The 12,575-nt window shown below is 41.0% G+C and overlaps 1 protein-coding gene across 4 annotated transcripts; it reads right to left on the reverse strand.

The window, feature by feature from the left end:
• Positions 1 to 213: 213 nt before the first annotated feature.
• scn3b (sodium channel, voltage-gated, type III, beta) lies at positions 214 to 12,357 on the reverse strand. Of its 4 annotated transcripts, none has more exons than XM_071356564.1 (7): positions 12,069 to 12,357; positions 11,530 to 11,625; positions 8,659 to 8,822; positions 8,169 to 8,394; positions 3,869 to 4,007; positions 2,012 to 2,077; positions 214 to 1,357 (listed from the first exon to the last, which is right to left on the reverse strand). In XM_071356564.1, exons 2-6 carry the CDS (start codon positions 11,582 to 11,584, stop codon positions 2,014 to 2,016), a joined length of 648 nt encoding a protein of 215 aa, XP_071212665.1. In that variant the 5' UTR covers positions 11,585 to 11,625; positions 12,069 to 12,357; the 3' UTR covers positions 214 to 1,357; positions 2,012 to 2,013. The 4 variants fall into 4 exon arrangements, with proteins under 4 accessions (XP_071212665.1, XP_071212664.1, XP_071212663.1 ...); XM_071356563.1 differs by having other exon boundaries at positions 1,982 to 2,077; positions 12,065 to 12,357; XM_071356562.1 differs by having other exon boundaries at positions 12,065 to 12,356.
• Positions 12,358 to 12,575: the final 218 nt, after the last annotated feature.

Raw genomic sequence — 12,575 nt, forward strand, 5'->3', positions numbered from 1 at the left:
TATGTGCCTTCCTCTGTTATTCGTCGGACAATCAGTGAGGAGGCTGACAGACAGCTTTGCACGAATCTTATCGAAGTGTCGATTTCCTTTTTAGCATTTCAACGAAACGCGATCTGCTTGTCTCGTCTCTGTGTCGACTGTGTAATTCTATTGATTTTCAAGATCAATGTAGAAAGACTTTACACATTAGATAAGTATAGAGAAGGGTTAGGATACATTTGGAATGCATTGTCCTTTAATAGCTCAATACAGAGATACAGTGTATAAGATATACAGTGACATATATAGTATGATAGTACACAATACAGTGTATACACTAATTGTAACTATAGAAGTAGGCACACGTTTGAGTCTCAATAACAGTGCTACTGTAGATGAAAAAACAACCTCATCAACCACCATATGGTTTAGCATCACCGAGTTTTTGGCTATTGGGGCGTACAGTAGTTGTATTCTGCAGCATCATTGTTTTGAACGTCTTAAGATGCCATTGAATCAACTTTATAGCTTACAAAAAGCTGAGGTTAAAAAAAAAAATGCCATATTGATGGTGTGAGAAAAAGATGGAGGAAACTCCGGGACCAATTACTATGTGGCAACTTTTTTTCTTCGTCTTTTGTAAAAGAGCCGAGTCACTCTCTAAGATCCGAATACACAACACCCGCCTCATACCAGGCTCTTTCTGTGGAAGAGAATTGAACTGAAAGAGGATCTTCGGACATAGTGAGTCACAATAAGAACCAGCGAGAGGACTCTGTGTTCACACCATAAACCACAGTCATACTGTGCATGGAATATTTTCTTTCACCAAACAACTTAAGTGAGGTAAACTTGAAAAGCTATGCACTCCAATTTCTGTAAAAAGATAACGAGACACCGGTCGTATAAGAGAAAAACCTTGACCCATAATCTCGTCATATTCTATTAGCAGAGTTAAAATGAAGTAAAAATTATATACCAGAAGTTTTTATGGGCACCCAATTATGTGCAGTGCAGCATTATTATTAGCAATTGAACAGCATTTCACGCGTTTAAAAGTGTGAGTAATTTACTTTGAAGTGATTCCTTGGTCCTCCGCAACAGTAGGTTCTGTTTTCTTTCTGTGGGTGACATTCAAATAGCATAAACAACTTATTACTCATCAAATCACTGCTGTCTGCCACAGAGTGGTACAGAGTGAAATAAGAAAAGAGAGTATACTTGAGCATTTGAGCTAGCTCACACCACAAGACCAAGACAAAGTTGCTGAGAGGTGTTGTGACATCTTCACTGAATGTTCCCTTCGAGGACGTCAGTCTGTATCGTCAGGTGACCGTGAATTGCTTGGCGCACTGCTTGGTGCACAGTTGGTCAGTACCTGAAACAGAGGACAGACCAAGTTGCTTGATTGTGTTGAAAAAATGCACACATTTCCAAGCTAGTTAGGTACAACAACAAAACAAATTCTAACGCAGATTCAGAAATGTAACACAATAACTTGCGACAAACTTTCTTCCATTTCAAAAAACAGAAAGTAGCACTCTGAAAACATGTACTGAGCCTCACACAGCCCCATAGCAATAATAAGAAAAAGTGTCTTTGTCCACTTTTCTGAGAACACAGCAGGTGGTATGTTCAGTGTTCAAAGGCCTCATTTCTTTCGCTGTTGCGATCGGGCTACTCTCCCTTTGAAAACGACACTTAAATCAAGTACCACAGAATCCCATGTGGAGTGTAGATTTCTTATATAAAACTATTGCTTTCACCTCATTCATTTCACTATTAGGTAGACTTTTTACATTAGTACTAGTACTACGAGTGAGAAAGAGCTGATGGTAAATTAGGATGAAGCAGAGAGATGAGTGGTTGACGAAGGGAACGTTATTACTATGATGTGAGGGAGTCATGTCTTGTGGAAGAAAATGGTTAGTTACATACAACGAGTTTGAAGGGGAGAGTGATTTTCTGATCGAAATCAGGTTGAGAGCCACATTCAAAATACCGTATTGTTGTGAGACATAAAAGTAATCACTTTTATTCTGTAACTGGAACACTCAGGTTGTCTTTATTTTCTGACGGAATGGCTAGGTAGTTTGTCCTGTAGATGGGTGGAAAGAGAGGCATATCTGAGACCCTGTGGTGCATCCATGGAGCACAATACTGTGTACATTTCATTGGGCCTTTCTTATTGAACTCTGTCAATGCAAAAACAATTGAGACAATTGGGATACATTAGCGCTGGGAAAGTTCCAGTTGATTCATGACAACGTGCCAACAGCAAAATCGAACATAAGCCTGGATACCGACTTAGAAACTGTGACGGCGATTTCTTTCAACGTCACGATTCCCACAACCCATGAGTTAGCCTATTTCTTAGCCCTTATTCTATGCGGAAAATGTATCCAAGTAAGAGGACCGTGTCAAATGAAAGTGGGAAAACAGTAGGAAATCCTCCCTCCTAGCCAACAGGCCATGATTGATGTGATTTAGGATCACTAAATGTATACTACAGATCATTTTAAATGGTTGCTTTATCCTGTACTGTTGAACAGCCAGTCACATATTATGGCCGGCTGCCATCAGTGTGCCTCTAATGTAGCTTATCTGCTCAAACAGCTCAATACCAATGGCTGCGTCCCAAATGGCACCCTACTCCCTATATAGTGCACTATTTTTGACCAGAGCCCTATCAGCCCTAAGTCCTGTTGGCACTAGAACGGATGGAGGTCACACCTCGCAACACACCACCGCCGGTGGTTAAACTTAATGTGATATTCCTGGGCATTGGGGTCATTAGGCGTTGCCTCTAGACTGAGTGCAAAGTGCAAAGTGTTGTCTATTTGTGAAACAACTGACACGACCCATGTAATATAGCAGCATACTCTCTTCATCTTTACAGAAGTGCATTATTTTAACTCATTTCTCAATCGATTCCTTCAGGCATTCTCTCAATTTCCCAAGTAAGTTCTGTGTACATCTATCTTGCACTATTGGTACTTTTAGTGTAAGGTACAGGAAATAGTGTAATTGGATTCAAACATGCACTGTATATTACCCAATATCGTATAGTACGGTCGAAATCTGATGGCCACAATCCACTGTATCGACTTCCATCTACCGCCCAGCACCATCACCAATCACTGAGAGCTGACACCACGGGAATATATTTAAGCCTTGGCCACAGAACAAGTCAATTTCGGATCTGGCTGCAAATCCACAGAGCACTAAATTGTCTGTTTGAAAATGGCAGAACAGGAGTCAGCAGAGAGCTCCAAACAATCCAGGGACCTCAGCAGAAAGACGACTTACAGTACTGAAACAGCTGACCGACTACTATTGACCGACTACTGACCGCAGGAGCCCTCAGACCATTACACCTCCATTACACTCTTTCACAGACCGCACAACCTATACATTGAATACTGCATGGCCTAAGAGTAAATGTAAACTATTCACTAACCTCAATTTATTGAAGGGCTCATAAAATCAGCAGGGCTAATGTTACGCCACATTGTCAGTAATGCTTACTGGCCCAAACTCCACATATAGTACGAGATACTTAGCATCGTATCCATACTGTATGTGCTGATGCCAACTCTAGTCGTCTATCATTGCCCTACAGCATACATCTAGATACATGGTGCAAAGCAACGATAGAAGACTAGAGTCGGCCTTAGTCCATACAGTATGGACACGAGGCTATGATACACGAGGCTACGAGACATACGGCTACAAGATACGAGGCTACGAGTTACAACGCTACGAGTTACAAGACCCGATTACAAGATACGAGGCTATGAGATCTAACGCTAAGAGATACAAAGCTACAAGGTACAAGACAAGCCTATGAGATAAGAAGCTAGAAGATGCATGGCTAAGAGCTACTCACGCGGTGTCCTGGGCCTGCTCGTCCGACTTGGAGATCTTCCTGTAGCAATATACCATCTCCACCAGGAGCCAGCAGGTGAGGAAGACCAGCAGGACGTACATCATGATCTCTGAGTACAGGGCAGTGGTGTCGTCACTGGCTGCCAGATAGACACACACAACCCATAGAGATGGATATAGGGCACACTTGCTACAAAGTCGGTTTTAGCATTGGCAGCGCCATCAAAGGCTTTCACCATTTTAAAGTAGTCAACTGGGTGGGACTACCTATGGGTTAAGGAAGGGTAACGGCATTCCATCCAAGTCAGCAGAAGGGATCAGCCAAATACTCCTGAGCAAAGATTCAAGCACCACAGGTGGCAGTTAAATCATTAACTTTAGCTTTATGCCCGTTCAGACTATACACACTCTAACACAGTAGCTGGAGGTATACGCCTTTTAAGTTTGATTACAAACCACCAATAAACTCATAGAAGGAGACACTGACTACTTTGAAATTGATATAGCCCTCAGTGGTTCTGCCCATGCTGTCACAGAAGTGATGATTCGCAAAGATAGGTGTGCTCTCTTTCCATCTCTATGACACAACCCACACCGCATCTGATTGGATAGAACACTGCAAGACAACAAAAATAGACAATTTTATTTCAACTGCAGTGGTTGGATAGGGTCTTACTGTAAATCTTGCACAGACTGTTCTACAAGTATGTCATTTGTGAATTAAGGCATAGAGTAGTAAAGATAGCTATTCGTCAATAAGATAACTGGGTAGGCCAATTTGTTTGAATGGGCCAGTGAACAGACCCAGCATATCAGCCATAATAAAGAACTGCCCTGTCGCCACTAGCAATGAAATGACAATTCTAATTGAAACGACTTCAGTATGTAGCAATCTATTTCAGATTCATCCATTCACTCATAATCAAAACTACAAAACAGTCCTATAGGTGGACAGTACAGCTTGTTCTGTTAGCCAGATGAAGTCAATCTCATCCCGTATAGGAGGCAGTTAAGCATGCTTTGTCTGTACATATGAGTTTTTTTGGTACATATTGAGAATACACATTTGATTAGATAATGGTCCAATGATAAAAATGGTAAGATCCAATTACTGCTAGTATTATCAAATGTGTAAAGTATACAGTATAGTGTTTCAGGTAACCTTATTGAGAATAACCAACAAGTCCTCTCGTGATGCTTTAGTGTTTTCCTGCATGCATCGTACATTCTCTACCACCGTTGCCCAGGCAATTTATTGCCAGCTAACGAGATAGTTAGTGTAGCTCTATGCAAAAAAACAAGTTCCCCCCAAGTAAAAAAAACGGCCATACTGTCTTGCAACACTGCAAACCCACTACAAACGATCCAACGATCATGCTATCTCTTCCCCTAGTTTTCTTACATACAACGCGGTCTTAAATGAACGATGCATTTAATTGACCCCGTTGTCCTCCCAGTACTACTGCCAGCATTAAACTGGAGCGTTTAGGCTTCATATTTGTAACATAAAAGTGTAAACCATCAAAACGTCTTGCTACAACACATAGAGGAATAAATCATCAAAACGTCTTGCTACAACACATAGAGGAATAAATCATCAAAACGTCTTGCTACAACACATAGAGGAATAAATCATCAAAACGTCTTGCTACAACACATAGAGGAATAAATCATCAAAACGTCTTGCTACAACACATAGAGGAATAAATCATCAAAACGTATTGCTACAACACATAGAGGAATAAATCATCAAAACGTCTTGCTACAACACATAGAGGAATAAATCATCAAAACGTCTTGCTACAACACATAGAGGAATAAATCATCAAAACGTCTTGCTACAACACATAGAGGAATAAACCATCAAAACGTCTTGCTACAACACATAGAGGAATAAATCATCAAAACGTCTTGCTACAACACATAGAGGAATAAATCATCAAAACGTCTTGCTACAACACATAGAGGAATAAATCATCAAAACGTCTTGCTACAACACATAGAGGAATAAACCATCAAAACGTCTTGCTACAACACATAGAGGAATAAACCATCAAAACGTCTTGCTACAACACATAGAGGAATAAATCATCAAAACGTCTTGCTACAACACATAGAGGAATAAATCATCAAAACGTCTTGCTACAACACATAGAGGAATAAATCATCAAAACGTCTTGCTACAACACATAGAGGAATAAATCATCAAAACGTCTTGCTACAACACATAGAGGAATAAATCATCAAAACGTCTTGCTACAACACATAGAGGAATAAATCATCAAAACGTCTTGCTACAACACATAGAGGAATAAATCATCAAAACGTCTTGCTACAACACATAGAGGAATAAATCATCAAAACGTCTTGCTACAACACATAGAGGAATAAATCATCAAAACGTCTTGCTACAACACATAGAGGAATAAATCATCAAAACGTCTTGCTACAACACATAGAGGAATAAATCATCAAAACGTCTTGCTACAACACATAGAGGAATAAATCATCAAAACGTCTTGCTACAACACATAGAGGAATAAATCATCAAAACGTCTTGCTACAACACATAGAGGAATAAATCATCAAAACGTCTTGCTACAACACATAGAGGAATAAACCATCAAAACGTCTTGCTACAACACATAGAGGAATAAATCATCAAAACGTCTTGCTACAACACATAGAGGAATAAACCATCAAAACGTCTTGCTACAACACATAGAGGAATAAATCATCAAAACGTCTTGCTACAACACATAGAGGAATAAATCATCAAAAACATGAATGATAATCGCCGTCCTCAATGTCCTTGTTGAGTCTTTGTCCATTTCAGATGTTGTGACTGAAGATAAAAAGTGACTGTGCCAATAAGGAAGTCCACTACACTACAAGATATTGGTACACTATTATCACATTAATAGAGCAGGTTAGATTTATACGTTGTTGTTTTTTTTAAACAGTTTATAAGCGGAAAGATGTTCTTTATATTTAAATAAGTCATTCTTCCTCTTACATGTGAGAGTTGGATCTGTTGAGAACCACCGTGTGTCACGTTCCTGACCTGTTTTTCCTTTTTCTTGTATTTATTTAGTTGGTCAGGGCGTGAGTTGGGGTGGGCTGTCTATGTGTGATTTTCTATGTTGGGGTTTTGTGTTCGGCCTGGTATGATTCTCAATCAGAGGCAGCTGTCAATCGAGTCGCTCTGGATAAGAGCGTCTGCTAAATGACTTAAATGTAAATGTAATGTAATGTTGTCCCTGATTGAGAATCATACTAAGGCAGCCGGGGTTTCACGTGTGTGTTTGTGGGTGTTTGTATCTCGTGTCAGTGTTCGTGCCACACGGGACTGTTTTCGGTTGTTTTGTATCGTATTGTTTTCGTTTTCATTAAATAATGACCACTTTCCACTCTGCGTCTTGGTCCGATCCATGCTCCTCCTCGTCTAGGAGGAGAACGACTTCGACAACCGTTACACCGTGTCAATGAATTAGTGGCCAAACTCCCAAGAAGCTTGAGGCACGGCATTTCCTGTGTGAAACTTCCAAATCGCTGCAGAAAGATTTACTTATCGTAATCCCTTCTTATATTGGAATGAAACATTGCTCGCTGGTCCACGACTTTTTTTCCAATTGGACACGGTTATGGTATGAGATGCAAAAGAAAAGTTGTATGTTTGATGTAAAGTACACGAGGGCAAACTAAAATACAGTTGGTAATGACTATTATCAAATGTAGATGTATGCAGATATGAGCCAGCCACTTAAGACACAACTAAGTCGGTCTATATGAACCCCAGCAGTTCACAATAAGTAGACAGAGAGAGGAGAGGTATTGTAAAGTGAATTGTAGGAATAATTATATACAACTATATCTATTAAATAGTATGTTTGAGTACGGTGAACATCCAGGAACCGTCCAGTAAATAGAAACCAAATGATGTACATTACCCCTTATAATAGATAGTAAAGTAGAAAAAAACCTCCCTTACTATACGAGGGCTTCAATTGAGCTTTGATAATAATAAAAACAGAACAAAAACACACAATTACTCATACAATAAAATGATGAATGTTGTTTTATGCAAATTGTAAATACGATTAACATACCCAATAGCGCCGGAGAAAAATAATACATTTTACTTTTAAGTTTTGTCAAAACACATGGCAACAACCAAGGAGAAGCACGTGCAAATATGCAAATCACACATCGCAAACCACAGATGGTTAAGCCTCCAGCAAGGAGCTTGAAAGCACGGGAAGTACAATTACAAAATAGGAAGTAACAGGAAGTGCTCTTACCTTCCTCTCTGACCACCAGGTTGATCACCAGGGTTTTGGTAACCGAGTGCGAGTAGGAGTCAAACTCAAACTGTCGGAACACCTTACAATTGTAGGTGCCCGTGTCGTTCATTGTGACGTTGAGGATACTGATGGAGAGTTCCTGCAGGTCTTTACTTCCATTCCACACCAGGCGACCACGCCAAGGCCCCTCCAGCTCCCTGGGGTGCCCATCAAACAGGTAGATCTGAGGGCGACATAGCAGGCATGCAGGCACACACACACACACACACAGTAATCGTTGATAGCTAACTTTGCCTCACAGTTCAAAGTACTTGTAGACCATACAGCCTGACCAGGAAAAACCTCCATGCCCTAGTTATGGGCAATCATTCCCGGTCAGGTCACATGGTCAGGAAAAATGGCTGGTCCTATCATCAGGTGAAATAATTGTCATGAAATTGAAGAAGTTGGTGTTTGTGCGAATGGATGTTAGATGGAGGAGACCTACAGGGACGGGTTCTTCGTCAGGTGGGATGTAGTACCAGTCAACGCGTGTCTCCGCGCTGACCTCCTCTCTCTTCATACAGGAGATGCAGGTCAGTTTCATTGGGTTCCCAACGACTGCCTCTGTTTCCGAAGGCACGTCCACACATACTGGCCTGCTCACCTGCACTGGAGATCGTAACAAACAGAGCGGCATCACACCAGCACCACACTGTAGCATGTACAGTACACATCACCCAGAGATACATAATCGCGTGTGTGTTTTTGTGTGAGAGAGGCAGGTTAGTGTTTTTTGTCATGAATATTGTTCTGGGGGCATCTCTGCAGAGTGGTCACTAGTTGGCACAGCCACAAAGTCATACAATCAGATTTTAAACCCAACCCTAACCTTAACCCTGACCTTAACAACACTGCTAAACTTAATGCTTAACCCTAACCTTAAAGTAACACCGAAAAGCAAAAACATTTTTAATGAATTTTTACAATATACCTTTTGACTTTGCAGCTGGCCTAAGGGGAAATCATTCAGTTCTACCTCCAAGACAAGACTCATGACATTAAACGTCAACCTACGTGTGAGAGCTGGCGGGAATAAAAGACAACAGAAACACAAACGGATTATTCTATTTAATCACACCCTCTGCCCATCCCCCCATGGTCTGTTGGTCTGAGAGTGGTGTTCTATCTGATAACCCTGTGAACTCATTTTCTGCCAGCCTTGGATGAGCTCCCTGTTGTGCCAGTCAGACTGGCATAATGCAGTACCATAAACACCACTGCTCTCAAATCACAACTCACTCACCACATAATGCACCCTCACACCCTGGACCAAAACAAATGTCACACTAGACTGACAACTGTGGACACATGCAGCGAGCGTTACATCATCCACCCCACTACACAAGGGCTGAATCCCAAACAGCACCATATTTCATATATAGTGCACTACTTTTGGACCGGAGACCGGGTCAAAAGTAGTGCACTATATAGGGAATAGGGTGCCATTTGGGACACAGGTAAACCCAGTCAAACCCAGCCAGGCTGCTATATTGATTGAGGGATGAAATTATGTGGTTTTCTGCATGGAGTCTTTGTGTGACTGACTGATGAAACACAGGGTTAGTATTATGTAACCCAGAGCCCCAGGCTGTCTGTCAACATCGGTCACAACTCCAGCTCATTCTGAAGGGTCATACATGCAGGCACATGGAAACCGGGACAGTCACAGTAGTGAAAGTGACACAGAAAAGTACTGGGAAAGAGGACCAAGTAGAAACCTACTCTAAATGATACAAAAAGTGTCAGTAGCCTAATGTTATGTATGAATTCATTTATTTCTTATTTCTGAAGGGCAGCACAGACAGACCTCATCTGAGGCTTTAACTCACTGAGAAGTGAGAAGAGGATCTACTGTATGATCTCTATTTAAGTCCCTCTATTAGTTTGTTCATGTTTTTAAATGCTGGAATAATACACCACTGTATATATACAAAAGTGGAACCCTTAGTGGATCAGCCATACCCGTTGCTGACAGGTGTATAAAATCGAGCACACCGCCATGCAATCTCCATAGCCAAACATTGGCACTAGAATGGCCTTGTTTACATAGAATGCCACCTTTCCAACAAGTCAGTTCGTCATATTTCTGCCCTGCTAGAGCTGCCCCGGGCAACTGTAAGTGCCGTTAATGTGAAATGGAAACATCTAGGAGCAACAGCGGCTCAGCCGCAAAGCGGTAGACAACACAAGCTCACAGAACGGGACCGCAGAGTGCTGAAGCACGTAAAACTTGTCTTTCCTCGGTTGCAACACTCACTACTTAGTTTCAAACTGCCTCTGAAAGCAACGTCAGCACAAGAACTGTTCATCGGAAGCTTCATGAAATAGCAGATGCCAGGTTTAGCAGATGCCAGGAGAACACTACCTGCCCCAATGCATAGTGCCAACTGTAAAGTTTGGTGGATGAGGAATAACGGTCTGGGGCTGTTTTTCATGGTTTGGGCTAGGCATCTTAGTGCCACCGAAGGAAAATCTTAAACCTACAGCATACTTTGTGGTAACAGTTTGGGTATTACCCTTTCCTGTTTCAGCATGACAATGCTCCCGTCCACAAAGGGAAGTCCATACAGAAATATTTTGTAGAGATTGGTGTGGAAAAACTTGACTGGCCTGCACAGAGACTTGACCTCAACCTCATCAAACACCTATGGAATGAATTGGAACGCCGACTGCGAGCCAGGCCTAATCGCCCAACATCAGTGCCCAACTTCACTAATGCTCTTGTGGCTGAATGGAAGCAAGTCCCCGCAGAAATGTTCCAACATAGTGGAAAGCCTTCCCAGAAGAGTGGAGGCTATTATTGCAGCAAAAGGGGGACCAACTCCATATTAATGCCCATAATTTTGGAATGAGATGTTCGACAAGCAGGTGTCCACATACTTTGGTCATGTAATGCATTTAGAATATGTTATATAAAAATGTTGCCAAATTGCATTTTATTTTACTTTAGAGAGTGATTACCAAAATCATGTCCTGTCTGTAGGCTTCTACATGTGACAATAATATGTTTACACCTTCATTTTACTTTATACAAAAGACAAGTGAATGTTACTATAGGCTTTGTATATCACTTGACCCTGTCAAATCATGCCACGCTAGCCTTTGTCAGACCTCTCAAAGTGGTCAGTTGAACCCCCCCCCCCCCCCCCCCCCAAAAAAAAGTCACGGAAATGATGACGGAAAATAAATGCTTAGATTGTGCCAAATTGTGCCAAATTGTGCCAATTTATGTCAATAACCGTCGCATCGCAAGTATAAGATAAGTGTGATTTTCAATCATTAGAAACAAATACATAATGTATGTGCAAACACTTACCTACTAAAACCAAAAGTAAAAGAGAATGCAATATAACCCTGATTCGAGTTCTCATATTCGGTGTTCTCTGGGATAGCTGTCTTGGGCACTCTCTCCCTGTTCACAATCAAAGAAAGAAAACACACTTTAAACTTCGAATAATCTCATATTTCATCTACAGTATTTCTATGGCGTGGTGGCAGATTGCCCTAGTTTGATTAGGCTATTTGAGGAGCGTCATTTCAGGACAATGGACAGCGCACCGAGGAGATCAGTCGTCGATAATTATAACATATTCTCTGTAGAGATTTCACAAAGTGTGAGAAAAATATCGCTTTATGCTATATGCTGGTCTATCAATTTTCCGTAAAGTTTTAATGTCGAACAGCTTCCACAAAAGGCAACGGTTGGTTATTTGCCAGTGTCTGAAGACAACATGAATTAAATAGTATAATTGACTGGCATGTTGCCTAAGATTCATCATTTATCTTATTGTAAACTACTCCCACATTTTCCAGTAGTAGTAACTTTGTGGTGAGAAAATAAAATAACTCACACACTCAGTCATTCACTCGATATTCCTCGCAGTTCCGGCATGAATTAAAACCCAGAAGAGACCTGTAGATTCTATACTCCGGTTAGGCCACTTTCTAGATCTGGGTGAGCGTCTAGAAATCCTCAAACATATAATGACAATAGATTGTAAAAAGTTGAATTTGAAAAGCGAATAATAAATTGGTTTGATGAAAAAAAGGCTACTCCTTTGTCAGAATCTTCATAAAAGGAGGAGCAAACGGAAAATGACGTTTCTTCTTCCGCTGTCCACTGCCTTTGTTTTTCACAATAAGCGACCACTTAGCGCTCCGATAATATTGTCCTTGATGCGCATGCGTAAAAGTCCCCATTTACAGTAGGCTCTTCTTGTTCACACGCACATAGACAACAACAAGTAGAGTCGACCATTAAACTATGAGAATGGTTTACCAAGAAAAACTTCCAAAAGGTCTAATTCCGAAAGGACTAGTGCTCCAATTCCTTTTTACCGCAAATTAGTCCTTTTGGAAGTT

Source organism: Salvelinus alpinus, chromosome 21 (genome assembly GCF_045679555.1).
Source record: "Salvelinus alpinus chromosome 21, SLU_Salpinus.1, whole genome shotgun sequence".
Lineage (NCBI taxonomy): Eukaryota > Metazoa > Chordata > Actinopteri > Salmoniformes > Salmonidae > Salvelinus > Salvelinus alpinus.

Excerpts from the sequence above, each read along its gene's own strand:
- scn3b (XM_071356564.1), bottom strand. The coding sequence starts at position 11,584 with ATGAGAACTCGAATCAGGGTTATATTGCATTCTCTTTTACTTTTGGTT. Across the intron at positions 8,823-11,529 it reads TTTACTTTTGGTTTTAGTAG|TGCAGGTGAGCAGGCCAGTA; the intron begins GTAAGTGTTTGC and ends TACGATCTCCAG. Across the intron at positions 8,395-8,658 it reads CTGACGAAGAACCCGTCCCT|ATCTACCTGTTTGATGGGCA; the intron begins GTAGGTCTCCTC and ends TGTCGCCCTCAG.